The sequence below is a fragment of the Ranitomeya variabilis genome, chromosome 2, assembly GCF_051348905.1.
Source record: "Ranitomeya variabilis isolate aRanVar5 chromosome 2, aRanVar5.hap1, whole genome shotgun sequence".
Taxonomy (NCBI): Eukaryota; Metazoa; Chordata; class Amphibia; order Anura; family Dendrobatidae; genus Ranitomeya; species Ranitomeya variabilis.
In genome coordinates, this window is record NC_135233.1 from 183840702 (window position 1) to 183865554 (window position 24853).

Sequence of the window (24853 nt, forward strand, 5' to 3'; positions counted from 1 at the left end):
GCTCTGATAACATTGATTGCCGGCACTAGAATGACTGAGAAGCCAAACTAAATAGGAAACTCCCAATTCCTGATGGGAACAGGTGCACTGGAAACAAAAGACAAAAGTAAGCCAGTACCACCAGTAGCCACCAGAGGGAGCCAAAAACAGAAATCACAACAGGGAAATTCCTTTTCTCACAGGGCCATGTAGGTTTGTATTCATTTTTGCCTTAATAATAAAGACCTTAATTTAAAAACTGCATTTTGCTTTTACTTGTGTTATCTTTGTCTAATACTTAAATCTATGAGGTCATCTGAAACATCTGTGACAAACATGCAAAAGAATAGGAAATCAGGAAGGAGCAAACATTTTCTCACACAACTGTGTATGCATGTGTATATATATATATATATATACACTGCTCAAAAAAATAAAGGGAACACTTAAACAACAGAATATAACTCCAAGTAAATCAAACTTCTGTGAAATCAAACTGTCCACTTAGGAAGCAACACTGTTTGACAATCAATTTCACATGCTGTTTTGCAAATGGAATAGACAACAGATGGAAATTATTGGCAATTATCAAGACACTCAATAAAGGAGTGGTTCTGCAGGTTGGGACCACAGACCACATTTCAGTACCAATGCTTTCTGGCTGATATTTTGCTCATTTTTGAATGTTGGTTGTGCTTTCACACTCGTGGTAGCATGAGACGGACTCTACAACCCACCCAGGATGGCACATCAATGCGAGCTGTGGCAAGAAGGTTTGTTGTGTCTGTCAGTGTAGTGTCCAGAGGCTAGAGGCGCTACCAGGAGACAGGGCAGTACACCAGGAGACGTGGAGGGGGCCGTGGAAGGGCAACAACCCAGCAGCAGGACCACTACCTCAGCCTTTGTGCAAGGAGGAACAGGAGGAGCACCGCCAGAGCCCTGCAAAATGACCTCCAGCAGGCCACAAATGTGCATGTGTCTGCACAAATGGCTAGAAACCGACTCCATGAGGATGGTCTGAGTGCCCAACGTCCACAGATGGGCTGACAGTGACAGACACAGCAAAACTTCTTGCCACAGCTCGCATTGATGTGCCATCCTGGGTGGGAAAAATCTTTAAATGAGAAGGTGTGTCCAAACTTTTGGTCTGTACTGTATATATACAGTATATATATATATATATATATATATATATATATATATATATATATATATATATACACTATATATATACTGTAGATAGAGACAGAGATCTGTAACACTAACTTTCGATAGTTTAATCCAAATCATGATTATATTAATTTCTATTGTTGTTATTAGTATCATCATTAATACAATTTTAATTAATATTTTTCAGCAGCAAAAAATTGAAATTTGCCCCTAGGACCTAGGAGATAGGCCTAATCCAAATATTAATAGCTCTTCTTTAACTCCTTCTTAAAAGTGATGTTTGACAAAGATAATTCCTTGTCCATTGTCTTTTTGAAGCCATGTAGGCCTCACAAGTAAGAACCTCCCCTATGAAACAGATTAGAAAATACGAGAATCTATTTTAACGGAGACAAAATAAGCTCATCTATGTACAGCGCTAAAAAAGTTGACCAGCATTCATGTAGGTTGAGAAATTGCAGAAGAAGGTTCTTTATTGGACCAGAGGTATGTCATACCACTTATCAGCCTTCGCAAACGCTTTTGTGATTGGATGAAAGGTCTCTGCTGTTGGCTATGTGGTGTGATATGCCGCTGGTCCAATAAAGAACTTAATTTCCACTTTCTCCATCTACATGGATGCTGGACAATTTTTCCTGCACTCTTGGATCTTTCTGGTAGGGTAATTTAAGCTGTTGCCATCTACATTCTAGCATTGCTATTTTGCCTTCATTACTTGTGATGTGCCAAGAGATTGATAAAGATGGGCAAACCCGAAAAGTAAAGTTCAGGGTCCATACCAAACACAGACCCCGAACACTGACCTCTCCAGGAAGTTCATGTTACTGTTCGGATTCAGCACCCCAAACACCGGGTGTTCTCCAAGCTGTCATCTGCATGACAGCTCAAAAAACACCGGCGTCTCTGATCGGCAGTAAGATTACCACTGGTCAGAGCACTGCAGTTCCCACGCTTTCAGATGACAGCATGAGCTCACAGCTCATGGTATAGGCCATGATTCATTGGGACAGACAGTGTGTGGTGGTTATAGCTGATAATGGCAGACAGTGGGGCGATTACACATCATTAAGGCGAACAGTGTGTAACTCATAAGGGCAGACGGTGTGGAGGCCATAGACCATATGAGGCTTATTTACAGTAAGTTAAAATGTGGACAGGTATTTTAATGCAAAGGGCATTTTAACCCCTTCATGACCGAAGCTTTTTTTCGGTTTTGCGGTTTTGTTTTTCGCTCCCCTTCTTTCCAGAGCCATAACTTTTTTATTTTTCCTTCAATATGGCCATGTGAGGGCTTATTTTTTTGCGGGACGAGTTGTACTTTTGAACGATATCATTGGTTTCAGCATGTCATGTACTCAAACGATAAAAAAATTCCAAGTGCGGTGAAATTGCAAAAAAGTGCAATCCCACACTTGTTTTTTGCTTGGCTTTTTTGCTAGGTTCACTAAATGCTAAAACTGATTCTCCAGGTCATTACGAGTTCATAGACACCAAACATGTCTAGGTCCTTTTTTTATCTAAGTGGTGAAAAAAAAATCCAAAGCATTTCCATTTTTCGTGATCTCGGGTTGGGTGAGGGCTTATTTTTTGTGCGCTGAGCTGACATTATTAATGATACCACTTTTGTGCAGAGACATTCTTTTGATCACCCATTATTGCATTTTAATGCAATGTCACGGCGACCAAAAAACGTAAATCTGGAGTTTTGATTTTTTTTCTTATTCGTTGTTTAGCGATCAGGTTAATCCTTTTTTTTATTGATAGATCGGGTGATTCTGAACTCGGCGATACCAAATATATGTAGGTTTTATTTTTATTGTTTTATTTTGAATGGGGAGAAAGGGGGGTGATTTGAACTTTTATGTTTTTGTGTTTTTTTTCCTATTTTTAAAACCATTTTTTCTTACTTGTGGCATGCTTCAATAGCCTCCATGGGAGGCTAGAAGCTGCCACAACTCGATCGCCTCTGCTACATAGAGGCAATGCTCAGATCACCCCTATGTAGTATAATTACAACATTGCTATGAGCGCCAACCACAGGGTGGCGCTCATAGCAATCTGGCATCAACAACCATAGAGGTCTCAAGGAGAACTCTGGTTGTCATTCCGATGCATCGCTGACACGTGATTGGGGGTCAGCGGTGTGCGTATTTCCAGCCCGATGGCCGGAAGCGCTTGTTAAATGCCGCTGTCAGAGTTTGACAGCGGCATTTAACTAGTTAATAGACACGGGCGAATCACCGCAGCTCACCGCCAGAGCCCATCTCAAAGTGGGGCTTCTGATTTCGGATGTAACTATCCCGTCCGACGTCAAGAAGGAGTTAATAACGCTCTTATTTTTAAGGGCTCCATGTCCGGATGTGCTGCAGAAGACTAGAGAAGAGGAAAGTCTACAAAGAAGAGCTGTGGCTGTGAAAGTCACAATGGCATCTGGAAAAGATCGAGATGAAAAGAAAGAAACTACTAAATCAAAGAAGATGTCACCTATAAGGTACCTGGATTTGAATGTTTACGTGTCGATGCTAACTACATCTCATCAGGACTGTGGTTCCTATACGGTGCACAGTCTGATAATGACTGATGGACTCACTCTTTGTTTCATTGCAGCCATTTAGTAAATTAAAAAAAGTTCATTTTTTTCCACATTAACGTACACTCTGCACCCCATCTTGACTTGAAAAAAAAACGAAATTTAGAAATTTTTGCAAATTTATTAAAAAAGAAAAACTGAAATATCACATGGTCATAAGTATTCAGACCCTTTGCTCAGACACTCATATTTAAATCACATGCTCTCCATTTCCTTGTGATCCTCCTTGAGCTGGTTCTACTCCTTCATTGGAGTCCAGCAGAGTTTAATTAATCTGATAGGACTTGATTTGGACCTATATTCCGTTCCACACTGTATGTGTCACAGAGATGGCTTGTCTCTGTGATGTAACCCGGAGTATTTTCTCCGATGCATGTAAGCATTGAGAGGTTAATTTGTTGCACCTGGGACAGGGTTATGAGTAACTGTGAGAGATGAGCGGGTCTAGCTACCCACATACCTCACCTCTGGGTGTGGTTAACACATTGTTTGGCACATTGTCTGTGACTGGAGGTATGGAGGCCACCAGTGTGTGTTTACTAAGAGAATGACCTGAGCGGGCGGACCCGCAGTGCTATATGGACTGCTTGTTTTCTGTTTGTTTTCACTTTGTGCCGGAGAAGGCTATCTTTTATTTGCTTAAACTTAAGCAGGTTTATGGAGCTAATAAACCTGACTGGACATTTTTATGAAAATCGCTTCTTGTGCTTACCTCAAACTGCAGCTGAGTGAGTAAAACCTTACAGCAGATATATTCATGTGATGTATTCATGTACAGATGAAGGTTCTGGTCATGAATTAATGTACGGATAGTGGTTCTGGTGATTCATTTATCTACTAGAACTAGTGACCTATTAATTTATTGATAATGGCTCTAGTGTTTTTATGTTCTGTTGATGGCTCTGTTGATGTATTCATGTACTGATGATGATTTTAGTTTCATATTCATGTACTGATGATGGTTCCGGTGATGAATACAGCATCAGAATCATCATTGCTATCTGAATAGATCACAGGAGCCATCAATAGTACATGAATACAGCACCAGAACAATAATCCCTGCAATCAGTAGACGAACATGAGACCAGAACCACCATCAGTACATGAATACGTCACCAGAACCACAATCTATACAGGAATATAGCACCAGAACCACGATCAATTTTGCTGCAAACTGTATTTGTTGTATGATAAACCATCATACGTATATATGGTTGTCACTGCCGGATTGCTGTGAATGCCGCCCAGTGGTCAGCACTCATAGCAAGTGAGTAATTTAGCTACATACAGGCGAACTGATCATTGCCTGTGTGTAGTTGAGCCGATCGAGTTATGGTAGCTTCTAGTCTCCCAAGTAAAAAAAAATGTTTTTAAAGATATAAAAAAAATATAACAGTTCAAATCACCCTTCTTTTGCTCTATTCAAAATAAAACAATAAAAAACATCAAACATATCGCCATGTTCAGAATCGTCCGATCTATCAATAAAAAAGGATTCACCTGATACCTAAACGGTGTAGTAAGAAAAAAGTTAAAACACCAGAATTACATTTTTTTGGTTGCCACAACATTGCATTAAAATGCAATAACGGGCGATAGAAAGATCGTATCTGCACCAAAATGGTATAATTAAAAACAACAGCTCGGCACACAAAAAATAAGCCCTCAACCGACCCCAGATCATGAAAAATGGAGACACTACGGGTATCAGAAAATGGCGCTTTTTTTTTACAAAGTTTGGAACATTTTTTCACCACTTAGATAAAAAAGAACCTAGACATGTTTGTTGTCTATGACCTGGAGAATCATAATGGGAGGTCAGTTTCAGCATTTTTAGCGAACCTAGCAAAAAAGCCAAACAAAAAACAAGTGTGGGATTGCACTTTTTTTTCCAATTTCACGGGACTTGGAATTTTTTTCCCATTTTCTAGTACACAATATGGTAAACCAATGCAATCAAAAGTACAACTCGTCCTGCAAAAAAACAAGCCCTCACACAGCCATATTGATGAAAAATAAAAAAAGTTATGTCTCTGGGAAGAAGGGGAGCAAAAAAGGAAAAAATCAAAAACTAAAATACCTCCGGGGTTAAGGGGTTAATTGAAGCCAAACTGTCCCCTTTATAGTTAAGTAATATTAGTTTCCATAACGGTCCTTGATTTGACATTTAAACTATAGGTCATCAAGAGATGAATATTGCTATTTTTCCCCAGTATTATGTAAATGGCCTTGAATGATTCCATATCTAACTATGATAGTAGAAGGAGATGGACGGCTTTCCTGTCAATATCCCACAAAGGATAGCAGAGAATCAATAAGATCAAACATTGGATTATTCTAGGATGTAGATCCAAAGATAAACAAGATAAATAAACAAAGGTTTTTATCTTATTGATTCTCAGTTATCCTTTGTGGGAAATGGAGAGAAGCGCAGGAAAGACGTCCATCTCCTACTATCCTAGTGGTCGATCACCCACGGTCTGTAGCAGCTGTTCAATTTTATTCATTGTTGCAACTGCAACAAAACAAGGTGAGCTTTACACCCCGTTAATTTATTGTACCATGGTATCACCCTATTTGCGCTATTACGCCCTAGTCTATTCTATATCTAACTATGAAAACTCTCCCTGTTGAGCCTTACCTCTAAAGCACACCACTTTTTTTTTACTTATTATTTGGTGAAACGGGTAATCATTCTAGTGGAAGTGGTCATCAGAAGCTTGTTACCTGACCAATCGGAGGGGAAAGTGGGTACATTAGGGGTCATGTTACCTTAATCTGCAACCCATTAATTTACATGAGGGTTCATGTAGAGGGGCACCATCGGGTTCATGTAGAGGGGCACAATCGGGTTCATGTAGAGGGGCACCATCGGCTTCATCTGCCTAGGGCAAGAAAGCACCTTGTCCTGGCTCTGGTGGTCGCAGACAGGTATTCGAATAAAATGGGAGTACATCAGCCTGCCTGCTTTGGCCACTATACAGTGTTCAGAGCTGTGCTGTCACATCCAGCTGACGCGAGTAACGTGATTGGCAGTGGTGCAAGGTGTTGAATCCCCAATGATCTGATATTAACGAATGACCTATCCTAAGAACAGACTGTCAATCTAAAAGTGCTGTACACCCCTTTAATATAGGCACAAGTGCCCAAACAAACCAGTCTGAATGCCTACTTAATTTAACAATTCATGGTTAAAATATGAAATCTGAATTATTATTCAGTGTCTCTATGACAAAAAAAATGAAGATCTTGCAGGCCAGTGTCCCTGATCTTTTTTCACAGGTGCCTTAGCAAATGAATGAGTTACTAAATATTATCGCATTACTAAGCAGGCTATTTTGATAATAAAACTTGAAGGAGTGTTCTAAAATGTACACTGCTCCGGCTGAAAGCTCCCTAGGCTAGAAAATACAAAACCAACAAAGGGTATACAATGTATACTCAATGGGGATCTGATCAGAGAGATCATCAATGTGAGGACACGGTGGCTATGCCGAGGATGAGCCGATAGAGACGGTAAGATCTAGCCTCATTTTGAATATCAAACGTTAGTAGGTCATTAAGGTTTTATTTTATTTTTTTTATCAAGATTTAATTAATTTTTTTTAGAGCGGGATGAGCAGTATACATACGGTAAATGAATACAGCATTTTTGGTAAAAGGAAAACAGGAAAATCTGGCGCTTTTATCTTGAATTCATTAACACGTACAAATATATATGAAATGAGCTGGGCGTTAACCCTTCGGACACACAATAATTGGTGAATGTTTAGAATGCACATGAAACCGTCCACATAGTTAGTCAAAGAGCATATTAAAATACTGTATATATTTACAGACCCGGTGATATTAGCACTTAAACAGCTCTCACATCAATGAGCCCAACTCACAGCTTTAAATTGATCATGAAAGGTTTCGTTAACCCTGTAAAGACTGAAACTGGCCATAGACATTAGATGAAAACTAACAGATGCAAATGATACAAAATCAACACAAAAGAGTCCAACAACCAACAGATTTCTGCTGGAAAAAAAAAAATGGACAGGCTGAATAGATCAGCTATTTGTGGTATAGCATTGTCTGTTCTTGAGCTTGCTGGCTGAAGATGATGATCAGTCATTGAAATAAGCAAGTGCACTTCTGACAGGCCGGGTACAGTAGAACAATGGCCGCTGCTTGTTTGGAGGCACTCGGATATGCACTGAGCCATCGCTGACTTCAATTTGGTTTGTTGTTCGTGGGGTCTGCTCAAGTTGTCTGAATGAGAGAGACGACAAACGCTAACATCTATGGCCAACTTTACCCTACTGTCGTTACTCACCCTGTATCCAACATGCCTGTAAGACCCAACAGCGTCTCCATGACCTGGAATCACTCTTCTTCTATCAGGCCACATCCAGACCATGGTACATGGACTCTCATTATACAGTTTAGCACCAAAAGCTGCCTTTAAATACACCTATACAATACATGATTGATCACAAACGACACAAACCATTAGTTTTACCCAACAAATTCTGTGGTTTTACATAGCGTGATTACAATTAACCATTTAGAACATGACCATTAAGGGATTGAATAAAATGAAGGATCGAAAATGTAATAATACACAAAGAAGAAATAATAGAAGTATACATTACAAAACTATCACACTGAATGTAAAAAAAAACAAAACCCTTAAGAACTAAAATAAAAATGAAAGGCTAAGCAAAAAGTAAATAGAGACAAAATGCGACTACGTGGTGTGATCCTGAGGCAGGTAGAACACATATTTCTAAGATCCGTATCTTTTAAATCCCTGGATATGATTCAATAAACACGCAGATTTGGATTGTGTCTGATTTATGTAGAACAGAACATTTAAACAGCAATGCCTAGTTGTCTTTCTAGAGAAAAGAAGAAAATAAATAATTGCTACATCGTTTAGCACTATTTATTTGCAAATTTAATTATTGTTTACTCATCTCTTTGCTGACTTGATAGCATTTTTAGCAGATACTGACTGTTACAATTCTAGTGGTAAAAGCCAGTTATAAAAGAGTAGCCCATGAAATGATGCACCAAAATTTAAAGGTTAGTGACCGCCTTGGTCTGCCTGAAGATTGTCGGCACCTCCAGGCCTGTATGAAGAGTCACCTGTGGAGGCACAAAACAGCAGAAATAAGATATAAAAATAAAAAAAGCATTATACAGTTGAGAGCACACAAAACACATACTGCACATTCTAGCATTTTTGAGGGTTTTGCATGTTGAGCACATGTGAAAATACATTTTCTGGCAAATTCTGCAAACATCATAGGCAAATGAGTGCTTACAAGTTAGATTTATATTTTTTAAATGGAGTCTGTCAATAGGATCATCCCTCTTAAGCTGTCTACATGGGCATGCAGATCATAGGAAGCTGAGTAAAGTGATATCTGCTATATGATGTCACATTCCAGAGAATTTTTTTTTTTTTCTAATTATTTACTCTGGAATAAAATATGTATCAAAAGGTATCAATTTATTCAGCTTCCTATGACCTGCATGCCCATAAAACTGGATTAGGAGAGATGATCCTACTAACAGATTCTCTTTTTTTTGTTTGCACCCTACTCATTATTCTATTTGCTCCTTTTTTAGGTTTGTGTTATATGTGTTTGCCTACTTTTTGGTTTTCTGCTTTGTGGATAGTTTATCGATTCCAGATGTTTTCACCTGATTCATCAGCTGCAATTTTTGACAAATTTGTCGCAACGCCACTCCAGTACCTTCATGGTATATTTTTAGACACACCAGTAGTTTAGTGCAAATTTTGTGCTATTTTGCCAGATATGTAACATTTTGTGGTAAATAGTCACAAAGCCATTTGGAGACATGTTTAACTTCACGCCTAATTAATGAATCACATGTGACATTTTGAAACATTTGGCACCAAAAAAAGCAACTTATACCCCAAAACAAAAAAAATTGACAAAAATACAGCAAATGATGAGTTGGAGCCTTGGTGCCTGGGTTCTGTGCTGACTGCTGAAGGGATCATTGCAATGGGACACCATAATCAGCCCGTTGTCTAAAGATGGTTGTAAATAAAGGTGGTTGTCGAAGGACTGCCACCCATGTGATGGTTATAATAGATGAATGTGGATAAAATCCGCGCTGCTGCGACAAATGATGGATCCAGATATAGTTATAAGATGTTCGGGTGGTTTATTCAACGCGTTTCGAAGCTCATGGCTTCTTCTTCAGGAAGTTTCCACAGAAACTTTTTTTTTCTCATTAATGTACAATCTTGACTAAAAAAAAAATTTTTTTCCACATTAACGTACACTCTGCAACCCATCTTGACTTGAAAAAAAAAACAAAATTTAGTAATCTTTGCAAATTTATTAAAAAAGAAAAAGTGAAATATCACATGGCCATAAGTATTCAGACCCTTTGCTCAGTGTTGAGTAGAAAAACCCTTTTGAGCTAGTACAGCCATGAGTCTTCTTCGGAATGATGCAACAAGTTTTTCACACCTGGATTTGGGTATCCTCTGCCATTCTTCCTTGCAGATCCTCTCCAGTTCCTGTCAGGTTGGATGGTGAACGTTGGTGGAGAGCCATTTTCAGGTCTCTCCAGAGATGCTCAATTGGGTTTAGTTCAGGGTTCTGGTTGGCAAAAATGGTCACAGAGTTGTTCTGAAGCCACTCCTTTGTTATTTTAGCTGTGTGCTTAGGGTCATTGTCTTGTTGGAAGGTGAACCTTCGGCCAAGTCTGAGGTCCAGAGCACTCTGGAAGAGGTTTTCATCCAGGATATCTCTGTACTTGGCCGCCTTCATGTTTCCTTCAATGACAACCAGTCATCCTGTCCCTGCAGCTGAAAAATACCCCAATAGCATGATGCTGCCACCATGTTTCACTGTTGGGATTGTATTGGGTAGGTGATAAGCAGTGCCTGGTTTTCTCCACACATACCACTCTATCTTCATCTCATCAGACCAGAGAATCTTATTTCTCATAGTTTGGGAGTCCTTCATGTGTTTTTTTTAGCAATCTCTATGCGGGCTTTCATATGTCTTGCACTGAGGAGAGGCTTCCGTTGGGCCACTCTGTCATAAAGGCCCGACTGGTGGAGGGTAGTAAATTTTGTGGAACTTTCTCTCATCTCCCTACTGCATTTCTGGAGCTCAGCCACAGTGATCTTGGGATTCTTCTTTACCTCTCTCACCAAGGCTCTTCTCCTATGATTGCTCAGTTTGGCTGGACGACTAGGTCTAGAAAGACTTCTGGTGTTCCCAAACGTCTTCCATTTAAGGATTATGAAGGCCACTGTGCTCTTAGGAACCTTGAGAACTGCAGAAATTCTTTTGTAACCATGGCCAGATTTGTGCCTTGCCACAATTCTGTCTCTGAGCTCCTTGGCCAGTTCCTTTGACCTCATGATTCTCATTTGGTCTGACACGCAATGTGAGCTGTGACGTCTAAGGCTACTTTCACACTTGCGTCGGTACGGGGCCGTCGCCATGCGTCGGCCCGACGTACCGACACACTTTGTGAAATAAATGCACAACGGGGGCAGCGGATGCAGTTTTTCAACGCATCCGCTGCCCATTGTAATGTCCGGGGAGGAGGGGGCAGAGTTTCATCCGCGCATGCGCGATCGAAAATGGCGGATGCTACGCACAAAAAAATGTTACATGGAACTTTTTTTGTGCCGATGGTCCGCCAAAACACGACGCATCTGTCGCACGACGGATGCGACATGTGGCAATCCGTCGCAATGCGTCACTAATGCAAGTCTATGGAGAAAAAACGCATCCTGCAGGCAACTTTCCAGGATGCGTTTTTTCTCAAAAACGACGCAATGCGACGTACGTCACACGACGTTAGTGTGAAAGTAGCCTTATATAGACAGGTGTGTACCTTTCCAAATCAAGTCCTATCAGTTTAATTAAACACAGCTGGACTCCAATGAAGGAGCAGAAACATCTCAAGGAGGATCACAAGGAAATGGACAGCATGTGACTTAAATATGAGTGTCTGAGCAAAGGGTCTGAATACTTATGATCATGTGATCATGGTTTTCTTTTTAAATAAATATGCAAAAATTACATTTAATTTTTTTTTTTCAGTCAAGATGGGGAGCAGACTGTACATTAATGTGAAAAAAATGAACTATTTTGAACTTACCAAATGGCTGCAATGAAACAAAGCGTGAAAAATTTAAAGGGGTCTGAATACTTTCCGTACCCACGGTAACTATGTCGAATTGCGGGAAAGCACAATCCTGACATACAGTTACCTCATTTTGCACGAAGGGGTTAATATTATTGCAGTGAAATGACAATACAGGTAAAATCAGAGCAATAATAAACTTGACAGAATCTTAGAGGTTTGTTAATGTAGATTTACTTACTTGTACATTTCGATTGAGACTTATTGCTGGCATGAACACACCATCAATGTTCTCAAATGCTATAGGACCCTGCTGCCTCCCATTTATATGGAATATTAGTATGCGCTTGTTAAGGTCCAAGAGTATGCCAACTACAGTTCCTTTGCTCACTCCTCCTTCTGTTCTGTAAAAGTAGTAATGAGAAAACAGTAGATACTCTGAATCCAAGTCTACATTTGACAATACAATGTACAGTACACACACACATGTATAAACATTTCGATTTCTTCAGCTTAGAATATGAGTACAATGTGCACAAACACACACACTTACACACCTTATTATGCTATCATTGATGTTATTATTATTACGGAATTTTCTGCTATGCTTAATGCACTTGGGCACGAAAATCATCAATATGTGATGCCGAAAGCTCCCTTTGCAATTGCCAACCAATGATGCCCCAGATGTCCTCAATAGGAGATACGTTTGGGGAAGTAGCAAACCTTGGTAGCACACGCTGCTCACAGTGGCATGAGCAACATGAAGCCTTGATTTGTCGCTAATAAAAACTGCTCAAGCAACACTGAAGAAATAGTTGTACCATTGGTTTTACAATTAATCAACTTTTGTACTGAAAGTGAAATTGCACATCACATACCATGCCTGCACAAACCATCAGAAGATGTTTGTATGACATTGACATAACAGCCAGATATCCAGTTACAGCTGTTCTATTGACCTCACGCCAACGCTCTCAAAGGCTATCATATAGCAGTGGTAGATGACAATGGAAGTTGGAATAGAGGCCTGTCCTCTTCACTTTTGTCTTGAATGCAATAATAGCCAAAGATTGGTCTGGAGACCACATGGGCAACACCATGTAGAAGTCTTCGGAACATCACACTGGTCCTATAACCCACGATTATGATGTAGGATGGCATAAGGGGTGGACACTGACAGCTTGGGGCCCCTGTACAAGAAATGTGTTTGGGCCCCTAACCAACCATCAAAAATACAGTGTCCTCTCATTATGTATATTGCCGCCCCTTATTACAGTGTCCTCTCTTGTTATGTATAGCACTGTTACTTACATATAGGATTCCCTTGTTATTTTTGTTATTTATAGCACCCTGTCTTTATATCATAGCGTACTCTCTGCTCTGTTCTTTATACATATATAAAATAAAAATAAAAACAAAAAGCAGCACAAAATTACAATAGGGTGCAAAAGCCTTCCAGGCATTTACCAAACCTTTACAACAGATCCAAAAACTGATGAAGGCAGCACACCAATAGCTTGAGAAAGGTCCACACTTGGGACCGAAACGTTGCACATGGGCCAATAAACCGCACGTGAAATTCAGCTAATGGTGTGCTGCCTTCATCATTTTTTGGATCTATATACATATATATAGTGGAATATTGGCTCACTTAGCTGCTCCTCGACGTAGACACAGGCACATGTGTGGTTAACCCCTTAACTCCCAAGGGTGGTTTGCACGTTAATGACCGTGCCAATTTTTACAATTCTGACCACTGTCCCTTTATGAGGTTATAACTCTGGAATGCTTCAACGGATCCTGGTGATTCTGACATTGTTTTCTCGTGACATATTGTACTTCATGATAGTGGTAAAATTTATTTGATATTACCTGTGTTTATTTGTGAAAAAAATGGAAATTTGGCGAAAATTTTGAAAATTTCGCAATTTTCCAACTTTGAATTTTTATGCCCTTAAATCACAGAGATATATCACACAAATACTTAATAAGTAACATTTCCCACATGTCTACTTTACATCAGCACAATGTTAGACCAAAATTTTTATTTGTTAGGGAGTTATAAGGGTTAAAAGTTGACCAGCAATTTCTCATCTTTACAACACCTTTTTTTTTTAGGGACCACATCACATTTGAAATCACTTTGAGGGGTCTATATGATAGAAAATAACCAAGTGTGACACCATTCTAAAAACTGCACATCTCAAGGTGCTCAAAACCATATTCAAGAAGTTTATTAACCCTTCAGGTGTTTCATAGGAATTTTTGGAATATTTAAAAAAAATGAACATTTAACCTTTTTCACAAAAAAATAATTTCAGCTCCAATTTGTTTTATTTTTCCAAGGGTAACAAGAGAAATTGGACCACAAAGGTTGTTGTACAATTTGTCCTGAGTACGCTGATACCCCATATGTGGGGGTAAACCACTGTTTGGGCGCATGGCAGAGCTTGGAAGGGAAGGAGCGCCGTTTGACTTTTCAATGCAAAATTGACTGGAATTGAGAAAGGACGCCATGTTGCGTTTGAAGAGCCCCTGATGTGCCTAAACAGTGGAAACCCCCCACAAGTGACACCATTTTGGAAACTAGACCCCCTAAGGAACTTATCTAGATGTGTTGTGAGAACTGTGAACCCCCAAGTGTTTCACTACAGTTTATAATGCAGAGCCGTGAAAATAAAAAATCTTTTTTTTCCCACAAAAATTATTTTTTAGCCCCCAGTTTTGCATTTTCCCAAGGGTAACAGGAGAAATTGGACACCAGAAGTTGCAAAGCAGTGTGTCAGATCAGTGATCTGACAGGCACTGCAAGGAGGCTTCCCGGCACCTGCTCTGAGCAGGCGCTTGAAAGCCACCTCCCTGCTGGCCCCGGATTCAAAATGGCTGTGGGGCTCCTGGGTCCTGCAGGGAGGTGGCTTTCTAGCGCCTGCTCAGAACTTTCAAGAGCCTTTTTCATGTTTGCAGTGTTTTGGGGGTTAATGTGCCGGATGTCAGCTGTAATAATCAGCTGACACCCGACGGCGATTGGCCACGCTCCCCCCGTGAGCGCGGCTGATCGCCTATGACATACTATCCCGTCCCTGTGTAAGTCCCAGGTCACCTCGACGGGATAGTACGTCATATGGGATAAAGGGGTTAAAGTCTCCAGGTGGTTTTTTACTTCATAAACCAAAGACCCAAAATGATAACAGAAAAACAGCCTGTCCGGCTCAAATGAAAATAAACAGTCCTGCCCAGGTCCTCTGGGACCACACATATGGCAGCTCTTGCAGGAGCTAGCAATCACGAGGCTTCTTACCTCTCCACAATACAGACCACAGAAAAAAAGACTGGCTGGACATTTATTTCCCCAGCCACACCCTTGAGGTGGAGATATGATGACTAGGCATCCCACCTATTTGTTTACCTACTCATCTAAAAACCTGCCCATAACATGACCACTTAACTCCTTCAGCACATAGCATAGCAATAGAAACTTATGGGTTTCTAGATCACAGAGAAAAGCAATCTCCGTGACACATATCTCCCCTCACATAAAGTGCCGGTGAACCTGCCACAATATATATATATATATATATATATATATATATATATATATATATATATATATATACACACACACCGAAATGACTGCTGATGGAGCATGGGAGCAATTAATACATATATACACACACTGCTCAAAAAAAATAAAGGGAACACTCAAATAACACATCATAGATATCACTGAATGAAATATTCCAGTTGCAAATCTTTATTCATTCAATAGTGGAATGCGTTGAGAACAAGAAAAATGAAAACTACAAATGATCAATGTAAATCAAAATTAATATCCCATGGAGGAGGAGGGGGAACTGCTGACACACTCCAGCCACATGAGGTCTGGCATTGTCCTGCATTAGGAGGAACCCAGGGCCAACCGCACCAGCATATGGTCTCACAAGGGGTCTGAGGATCTCATCTTGGTACCTAATGGCAGTCAGGCTAAGTCTGGCGAGCACATGGAGGGCTGTGCAGCCCTCCAAAGAAATGCCACTGCCAAACCGGTCATGCTGCAGGATGTTGCAGGCAACAGATCGCTCTCCACGGCATCTCCAGACTCTGTCATGCCTGTCACATGTGCTCAGTGTGAACCTGCTTTCATCTGTGAAGAGCACAGGGCGCCAGTGGCGAATTTGCCAATCCTGGTGTTCTGTGGCAAATGCCAAGCATCCTGCATGGTATTGGGCTGTGAGCACAACCCCCATCTGTGGACGTCGGGCACTCAGACCATCCTCATGGAGTCGGACTCTAACCGTTTGTTCAGACACATGCACATTTGTGGTCTGCTGGAGGTCAATTGCAGGGCTCTGGCAGTGCTGCTCCTGTTCCTCCTTGCACTACGGCTGAGGTAGCGGTCATGCTGCTGGGTTGTTGCCCACCTACGGCCTCCTCCACATCTCCTGGTGTACTGGTCTGTCTCCTGGTAGCGCCTCCAGCCTCTGGACACTACGCTGACAGACACAGCAAACCTTCTTGCCACAGCTCACATTGATGTGCCATCGTGGATGAGCTGCACTATCTGAGCCACTTGTGTGGGTTGTAGAGTCCGTCTCAAGCTACCACAAGTGTGAAAGCACAATCAACATTCAAAAGTGACCAAAACATCAGTCAGAAAGCATTGGTACTGAGATGTGGTCTGTGGTCGCCACCTGCAGAACCACTCCTTTATTGAGCGTGTCTTGATAATTGCCAATAATTTCCGTCTGTCATCTATTCCATTTGCAAAACAGCATGTGAAATAGATTGCCAAACAGTGTTGATTCCTAAGTGGACAGTTTGATTTCACAGAAGTTTGATTTATTTGGAGTTATATTCTGTTGTTTAAGTGTTCCCTTTATTTTTTTGAGCAGTGTGTATATACAGTACAGACCAAAAATTTGGACACATCTCATTTAAAGATTTTTCTGTAATTTCAGGACTATGAAAATTGTACATTCACACTGAAGGCATCAAAACTATGAATTACAACATGTGGAATTATATACTTAACAAAAAAGTGTGAAACAACTGAAATTGTCTTATATTCTAGGTTCTTCAAAGTAGCCACCTTTTGCTTTGATGACTGCTTTGCACACTCTTGGCACTCTCTTGATGAGCTTCAAGAGGTAGTCACCGGGAATGGTTTTCACTTCACAGGTGTGCCCTGTCAGGTTTAATAAGTGGGATTTCTTGCCTTATAAATGGGGTTGGACCATCAGTTGTGTTGAGCAGATGTCTGGTGGATACACACCTGATAGTCCTACTGAATAGACTGTTAGAATTTGTATTATGGCAAGAAAAAAATCAGCTAAGTAAAGAAAAATGAGTGGCCATCATTACTTTAAGAAATGAAGGTCAGTCAGTGCGAAAAATTGGGAAAACTTTGAAAGTGTCCCCAAGTGCAGTTGCAGTTGCAAAAACCATCAAGCGCTACAAAGAAACAAAGACAATGACTTTTGGGTTTTCATTGGCTTCAGCCATAATCATCAACATTAACAGAAATAAACACTGTTTGTAATGACTCTATATAATATATGAATTTCATTTTTTGTGTTGAAGAACTGAAATATATTAACTTTTTGATTACATTCTAATTTTGTGAGATGCAACTGTAGCTGCTTAGCCTGGATGCTCGGAGTGGGACATGCCACCATCATTGAAAAGGTGGCTTCATTTTGAAAGGCGCTTTCTCTGATGACACATCCTCTTTAAGAACATCTTAAGACTTTCATGCTATGGTATGTGACCTGTTTCTTAGCACTTACCTGTTAGTATGAGAGTTGCAGTGCATGAACCAGCTGCGATTATTATCCACATACATGGCCCAGGCCTTATCATCTTTTCCCAGCATCATGTCCTTCACTACATTAATTCTGGCAACACCAAAAGCTGGATCAGGATGGTTGTCGTATCTGTCAACTTGTACCTCCCAGTAATGAACTCCTTTGGAGAATGCAGCTGTGCCCAAAACCACTCTGTCATCGTAACTGCTGCAAGACGCTGTCATGTTATCATTGGACAAAACGATATCCCGATGTGCAGTGTTCGAATCAAATGTGAAAAAGGCCACTGGAAGGAAACAGATCAGTGTATCATTAGCACTTCCAGAATAGCTGATATGTAATGAATTTAATGTGAATCTGTCAGTAGGATCCACCCTAAAAAGCATGCAGGTCATGGGAAGCTGAATAAAAGGATACCTTGATACCATGTTTTTCTTATATGTAAATGAACTGTTAAGATCTATGGGCTGGACACTGATCTGTATGGGAATCTGCTTCCACAGCTTGTTTTAAATAAAAGGGGGCTTTACCCGCGTGATGTGTAATGGTTATCAGTGTCATGTGTAATGGTTACCAGTATGATGTGTAATGGTTACCATTGTGATGTGTAATGGTCGCTCTCTGCTCTCCTGATCTCACTGCAGAGCTGTGTGTGATTATAACTGACACATCTGCAGGTTCCTCTCGACTCCAGCTTCCATCTCACAGGCAAACCGGGTTGCTATAGTGTTGCAATACATGAAAAAAAAAATTGTTGCATGTCGTCATTTTTAGTTTTCTATGGAGCTGTTTGAGGACTTATTTTTTGTGCCCCTGAGCTGTTTTTATTTATGCCATTTTGGGGTAGATAACATGTTTAGATCACTTCTTATTGCATTTTTTTGCACTGTTGAGTGAAAAGGAGGGAAACTTGATTTTTTGTATATTATTTTTACCTTTTTCATACTTACTTTTTAGTGTATTTTGCAGTCTGCTTAGGGGACACGAACTTGCAATCAGCAGATTGTAGTGTATACAGCAATACCTCAGTATTGCTGTATATGGCAGAAATCACAGTCTCCTATGAACACCAGCTAGGGGTTGGCTTTCATAGAAGTACCATCATGATAGGTACAGGAGTCTTCAGTAGACCCCTATGCTTAAAATGCCATCACGCCTAAAATGCCATGAAAAATGCCCAGCACACATGTTTGTGCTGGGCATTTTTCATCAAACACTCTTCTGTCTGCTCCTTACAAAAAAACTTAACATACTTCCTCTGTTTCCTCCCATGCATGGTGCCTACAGTGAAACATAGTGATGGCAGTGTCCTTATGTGCTGCATGAGTGCTCCTGGTGTTGGGGAGCTACAGTTCATAGATTGTATTATGTATTCACAGAGATACTGTTCTATAGTGAATGAGAAAATTCTACCATCGCTCCATAACCTTAGTAGATGGACATTTTATCTAAATGCATGGCACCTACAGTAAAATATGGTGGTGGCAGTGCCTGATGTGGGGCTCTATGAGTGCTGCTGGTGTTGGGGAGCTAAGTTTTTTTGATGATGTCATGAATTCACAGATATACTGCTCTATATTGAAAGAGATGATGATACCATCATTCTGTGCCCTTGGTAGACATGCACTTTCCAATATGACAATGATCCAAAACACACATCTATAACATTTCTAAAGAAGAAAATGGTGAAGTGATTCAATGGCCAAGAGTGTTTCCTGGTCTGAACCCAATTGAAACACCTTTGGGGAATTCTGAAGAGACAAGTTGAGCATCACTTTCCATCCAGTGTCAATGCTCGAAAAGAGGTTATTCTTGAACACAATCTTTTCAAAATTTTAGAAATTGTTCTTGTATTCACTGAGATATTGATATCTTAATTTTAAACTGAGTGAACTAAGTTATACTGAGCATTGTATGCGTTCATGTATATTTTATCACCTTTGTTATCATAAAACCTAATTATTTCAAAATAACAATGGTTTATTATGTCGCCATATTGCTAGAGCCATAACTTTACTTTTTCGTAGTTGTGTGGGGGACTTATTTTTTTGCATAACGGGGTTAAACTTACTTGGGTTTCATATGACAAGGTTGTATGTTAGCCTGAATCACAGTTACAGAAATGATTTGGGGAATTATTATGAATTTGAGATTCTCGCAGGCGTTGTTAAGACTCAGCCTGCAATATCATTGGTTAGGCTAGGGTCACACAATAGTATAAAATATCGCTACGATTTTCATCCAGAAAAGTGGTATGTTTTTTTCTCACTGATCATCCATATGCAATCCATTGTTTTATTAAGAAAACCATTTTCACGAGCATTTATAGTTTTCTATGTTACAGAATTGTAATTTTTCTGTAAAAATCAGATGCCACACTGTGGCTCCGTATGACATCCCATGTTACAATTTTTTCACAGACAAATTCTGTCAGTGAAAAAAAGCACTCCCCATTGAATAACATTGGTTTGAATGTTATCCTATAATAAATCAGATTGCGCTCTTTTTCGATTTATATGGTGGTGTGAATGAGCCCATAGATTGAGAGTTGGGAGTTTGAATTGGCACACACATGGGATCAATGAAAAAGAAGAAAATGAGGGCACTCACCAATCTTTCATGTTCTTAGTCCTTTATTGCAACACGATCCAGTTAAAACACATGGCCGGGGAAGAGAGAGAGCCGAAGCCCGTGTGAGCAGGCGAGAGACGACAGCTGTTTCGCGCTGTGCTTTGCGCTTCTACAGGTCACCTGTGTACAGTGACCTGTAGAAGCGCAAAGCACAGCGCAAAACAGCTGTCGTCTCTCACCTGCTCACACGGGCTTCGGCTCTCTCTCTTCCCCGGCCATGTGTTTTAACTGGATCGTGTTGCAATAAAGGACTAAGAACGTGAAAGATTGGTGAGTGCCCTCATTTTCTTCTTTTTCATTGCTACATATTTATGGACACATTTTCATTGAGGTGCACCACCAAGTCACCACTGTATAGTTTGTCCATCCGAAGTCTGCACAAATGCACCTTGACTAGAGCCTATGAGAAGTCGTTAAGACACATGCAGTGCCGCTCTTCTCCTTTTTTCTTTTGATTTGGGATATTTTGCCACACATGTGATCGCTCACATGAGCATTGATTCTTTCATGTGATGTAAATGACACTCGGCTTAAACACTAATCAGAGTTTGATCTAAGTGTCAGCTTCGTGTGATCTGATTCTTTTGGATGAGTGAATCGTAGCACAGCAACATGTAGAACTCAATTTCTCCATTGTCTGAGTTTGCATAAATCAGACTGCACTCAGATGACATGCAGTCTGCAATGCAATGTTTTACACTTGAATGGGTGTGGTGATCTGATGTGCAGTCTGGAGAAAAAAACCCATATCTGTGCTGTCACATACTATAACATTGGTCCGAGTGCGAAACGATAATACATCAGACAGCACTCGTCCAAGTTATATTCTCATGTGAACGAGCCCTAACCCCTGATATCTCAGGATAGATTGCGACTACTGCAGCAATTCTTTTAAAGAGTAACCATCATTTTAATTTTTATATTAACACATCAATAGAACACAATGGAAATAAGCAACTTTTTCAAGGTGCTGTATAACAAAGTATCCATACCTTGTGAATTTAATCAAATTTTTCCACATTACACCTACAAACCTAAATGTAATTTGTTGGGATTTTATGATATACCAACACAAAGTAACACGTATTTGTGAAGTGTAAAAGAAATGATACATTATTTTGTAATTATTTTAAAAATATAAATCTGAGAAGTGATGTGCATTGGTATTCAGTCTCCTGTAGTCTGATACACCTAAATAAAATCTTGAGTGACCAACAGACTCCAAAAGTCATGTAATTAGTAAATTGAGTCCAACTGTGTGTAATCTATTCCCAGTATAACCACAACTGTACTACGAAGGTCTCAGAGGTTTGTTCGAAAACATTAGGAATCAAACAGCATCATCAAAACCAAGGAACCCACCAGATAAGTGAGAGATAAAGTTGTGGATAAGAGTAAGGGTACCGTCACACTCAGCAACTTTCCAACGATCACGACCAGCGATACGACCTGGCCGTGATCGTTGGAAAGTCCTTGTGTGGTCGCTGGGGAGCTGTCACACAGACGGCTCTCCAGCGACCAACGATGCCGAAGTCCCCGGGTAACCAGGGTAAACATCGGGTTACTAAGCGCAGGGCCGCGCTTAGTAACCCGATGTTTACCCTGGTTACCATTGTAAATGTAAAAAAAAAAAAATACATACTCACATTCCGGTGCCTGTCACGTCCCCGGGCGTCCGCTTCCCTGCACTCCTCCTGCATCCTGTGTAAGCGCGGCCGTAAAGCAGAGCGGTGACGTCACCGCTGTGCTCTGATGTACGGCCGGCCGGCGCTGACACAGGATGCAGGAGGAGTGCAGGGAAGCGGACGCCCGGGGATGTCACAGGCACCGGAATGTGAGTATGTGTTTTTTTTTTTTACATTTACAATGGTAACCAGGGTACACATCGGGTTACTAAGCGCGGCCCTGCGCTTAGTAACCCGATATTTACCCTGGTTACCAGTGAAGACATCGCTGCATCGGCGTCACACACGCCGATGCAGCGATGTCAGTGGGTGATCCAGCGACGAAATAAAGTTTCAAACGATCTGCTACGACGTACTATTCTCAGCGGGGTCCCTGATCGCAGTAGCGTGTCAGACACAGCGAGATCGTAACTATATCGCTGGAACGTCACGGATCGTGCCTTCATAGCGACCAAAGTGCCACTGTGAGACGGTACCCTAAATCACGGTTAGGTTATAAAAAAAATAGCCCAAGCTCTGAACATCTCATGAAGCACTGTTCAGTCCATCAATCAAAAATTGAAGCAGTAAAGGCACAATTGAAAACCTACCAAGACATGGCCGTCCAACTGACATTCCAAGCAGTAAGAGCATTAATTTGACTTATTAGAGAAGCAGCCAAGAAGCCCACAGTCACTCTAAAGGAGCTGCAGAGATCTACAGTTTAGGTGGGAGAACCTGTCCATGGGACAACTATTAGTCTTATACTCCACAAATCTGGCCTTTATGGAAGAGTGGCAAGAAGAAAAACATTTTTGAAAGCAAGCCATAAGAAGTTAATTTTGCAGTTTGAAAAAAGTCATCTAGGGGACACAGCTACCACGTGGAAGATGGTGCTTTGGTCAAATGAGACCAAAGTTGAGCTTTTGGGGCTAAATGAAAAACGCTATGTGTGGTGGATAACTAAAACACCATTCCCACTGTCAAAAATAGCATGACTGCTGTGGGGTTGCTTTTCTTCAGCAGGGACAGGGAATCTGGTCAGTGTTCATGGAAAATGGATGGAGCAAAATACAGGGCAATCCTGGGGGAAAACCTGTTAGAGGCTGCAAAAGACCAAAAGACATACTGACAGAGCTACAATGGAATGGTTTACATCAAAGCATATTCATTTGTTTGTATGGCCCAGACAAAGTCCAGTTCAACTAAAAGTTACGTTTTGAACGCAGGTGATGCTGCATGTGTTCACTGAACTGTGTGGAATCACCGTGCCCAATACATTGGATGGGAAATTTATCTTGCAGAGACTGAGCGTCTCCGAAAGATAAATTGACATGCTGCGGTCTGCAGATGAGTCGCCCGCCAAGGCCGTGGGGTACTTGGTACAGGGTCTGGTACTCACAGGGGGATGTCACGGTGGCGGTGACCCAGTCCATGGCCCTGGGCACCCATGTAAAAGGGAAATTGAATAACGTTTATGTTCGTGACGTCACCTGTGGTATTCGGTCAGTGGCGACCGACGCTGCTTTAAGGGGTCCTCTGGGGTGATGTTATGGTTGCTAGATGGTATAACTTCCCACAGGTGAAGTATATCCCCAGGGCTCCCGGTGTGTAGATGGAAGATGGTGAATGGCGCAGTAAAGAAAAAGGACACAGGTTTGCATTCTCTTTAACTGGTTTAACTGAAGACTTCAGGCAGCCACAGACCAGGGTACCAGATCACAGGACAGGCAGAGTCCGGCCGGCTTGGAAGTGAATCCAGAGTTCCCCTTTACCAGGTGGAGATGAAAACCTTCATCTAGCGCGGTGGTGTTGTAGTCCCTTACTGCCAATGGCTTCTGATAAGGTCCTCACAGTTCTTCTCTGTCCCTCAGATAGGATAGGACACAAACCCATATGACAGGTAACTCAAGCCTTTTTACAGGAGCTGTATCTTTACCCAGGCTGTATGCGTCACTGTGCCTCCTGGGTATTGAGGCGGACAGGTAACTTGCAGTTCAGCCGTCCTGCCTCTCTCTGCTGTAAGTGTTAGAGTCCCTTACAACCCCGGTGTTCTGGCTACCAGTGATCTCCGCTTCAGAGGGAGATAGTTAATTCGCAGCTGTCCTCCCCTGATGTCACTCTCCTGTGCTTCACTCCCCTGCTCGCTCACTGAATGATGTTCTTTCCTTCTGTATGTCTCTTTCTCCAGGGGTTGTAGTACTTCAGACTATAGGGCCACTTCAGACCTCCTGACACTCTTTGTGGGTCTGCACTCTTCTCTGTAACTCACTTTCTGACCGTTTCCCTCCAAATCAGAATTTATATAGGGGAGCCACCCATAAACAGGGTGTGGGCTCCCCCTTCTGGCCTGGAGTGTGAACATGTTGTGTGCATTATGATTACCTGATAGAGAGATATCCTTCAACGCTTCCAAGCGTAACATCACTCTCCCTGTGAGGAAAGCAATGTCACTGTGACAACCAGGACCCTGGGGCGTCACACATGTCGGTCTCTGCAGAAAAGTTAGTGTGACATCTGATTGTTGCGGGTTTGACGCTGCAGATGAACGCAGAGTCCAACCCGCAGCGTTTACTCACCATGGAAACATACCCTCAAAGTATTGAAACACGGGGGTTGAAATCAAATGCACATCACAATTCTCAGATTTATATTTTTAATTAGTAAACCATGTATCATTTCATTTTCACTTCATGAATACAAGCTACTTTATGTTGGTTTATCACATAAATCACAATAAAAAAAACATTTACGTTTGCAGGTGTAACATTAAAAAAAATGTAGAAAAGTTAATTGTGTATAAATACTTTTTCAAAGGCACTGTATATCTTGTCAAAGTAATGTGCTTCTTTCATATCCTGGATTGATTTTTCTTT

At 41.0% G+C, this 24853-nt stretch overlaps 1 protein-coding gene across 2 annotated transcripts in view; it reads right to left on the reverse strand.

Annotated features, from left to right (window-relative positions):
• Nucleotides 1–1221: 1221 nt before the first annotated feature.
• TRIM67 (tripartite motif containing 67) overlaps nucleotides 1222–24853 on the reverse strand; it is a 286203-nt gene continuing 262571 nt past the window's right edge. For both annotated transcript variants that reach the window (XM_077283277.1, XM_077283276.1), the window contains exons 8-10: nucleotides 17665–17968; nucleotides 12120–12282; nucleotides 1222–8875 (exon numbers count right to left, since the gene is read on the reverse strand). In XM_077283277.1, coding sequence (XP_077139392.1) covers nucleotides 8807–8875; nucleotides 12120–12282; nucleotides 17665–17968 — 536 coding nt within the window. In that variant the 3' untranslated portion in view covers nucleotides 1222–8806. The remainder of the gene's footprint in view (nucleotides 8876–12119; nucleotides 12283–17664; nucleotides 17969–24853) is intronic.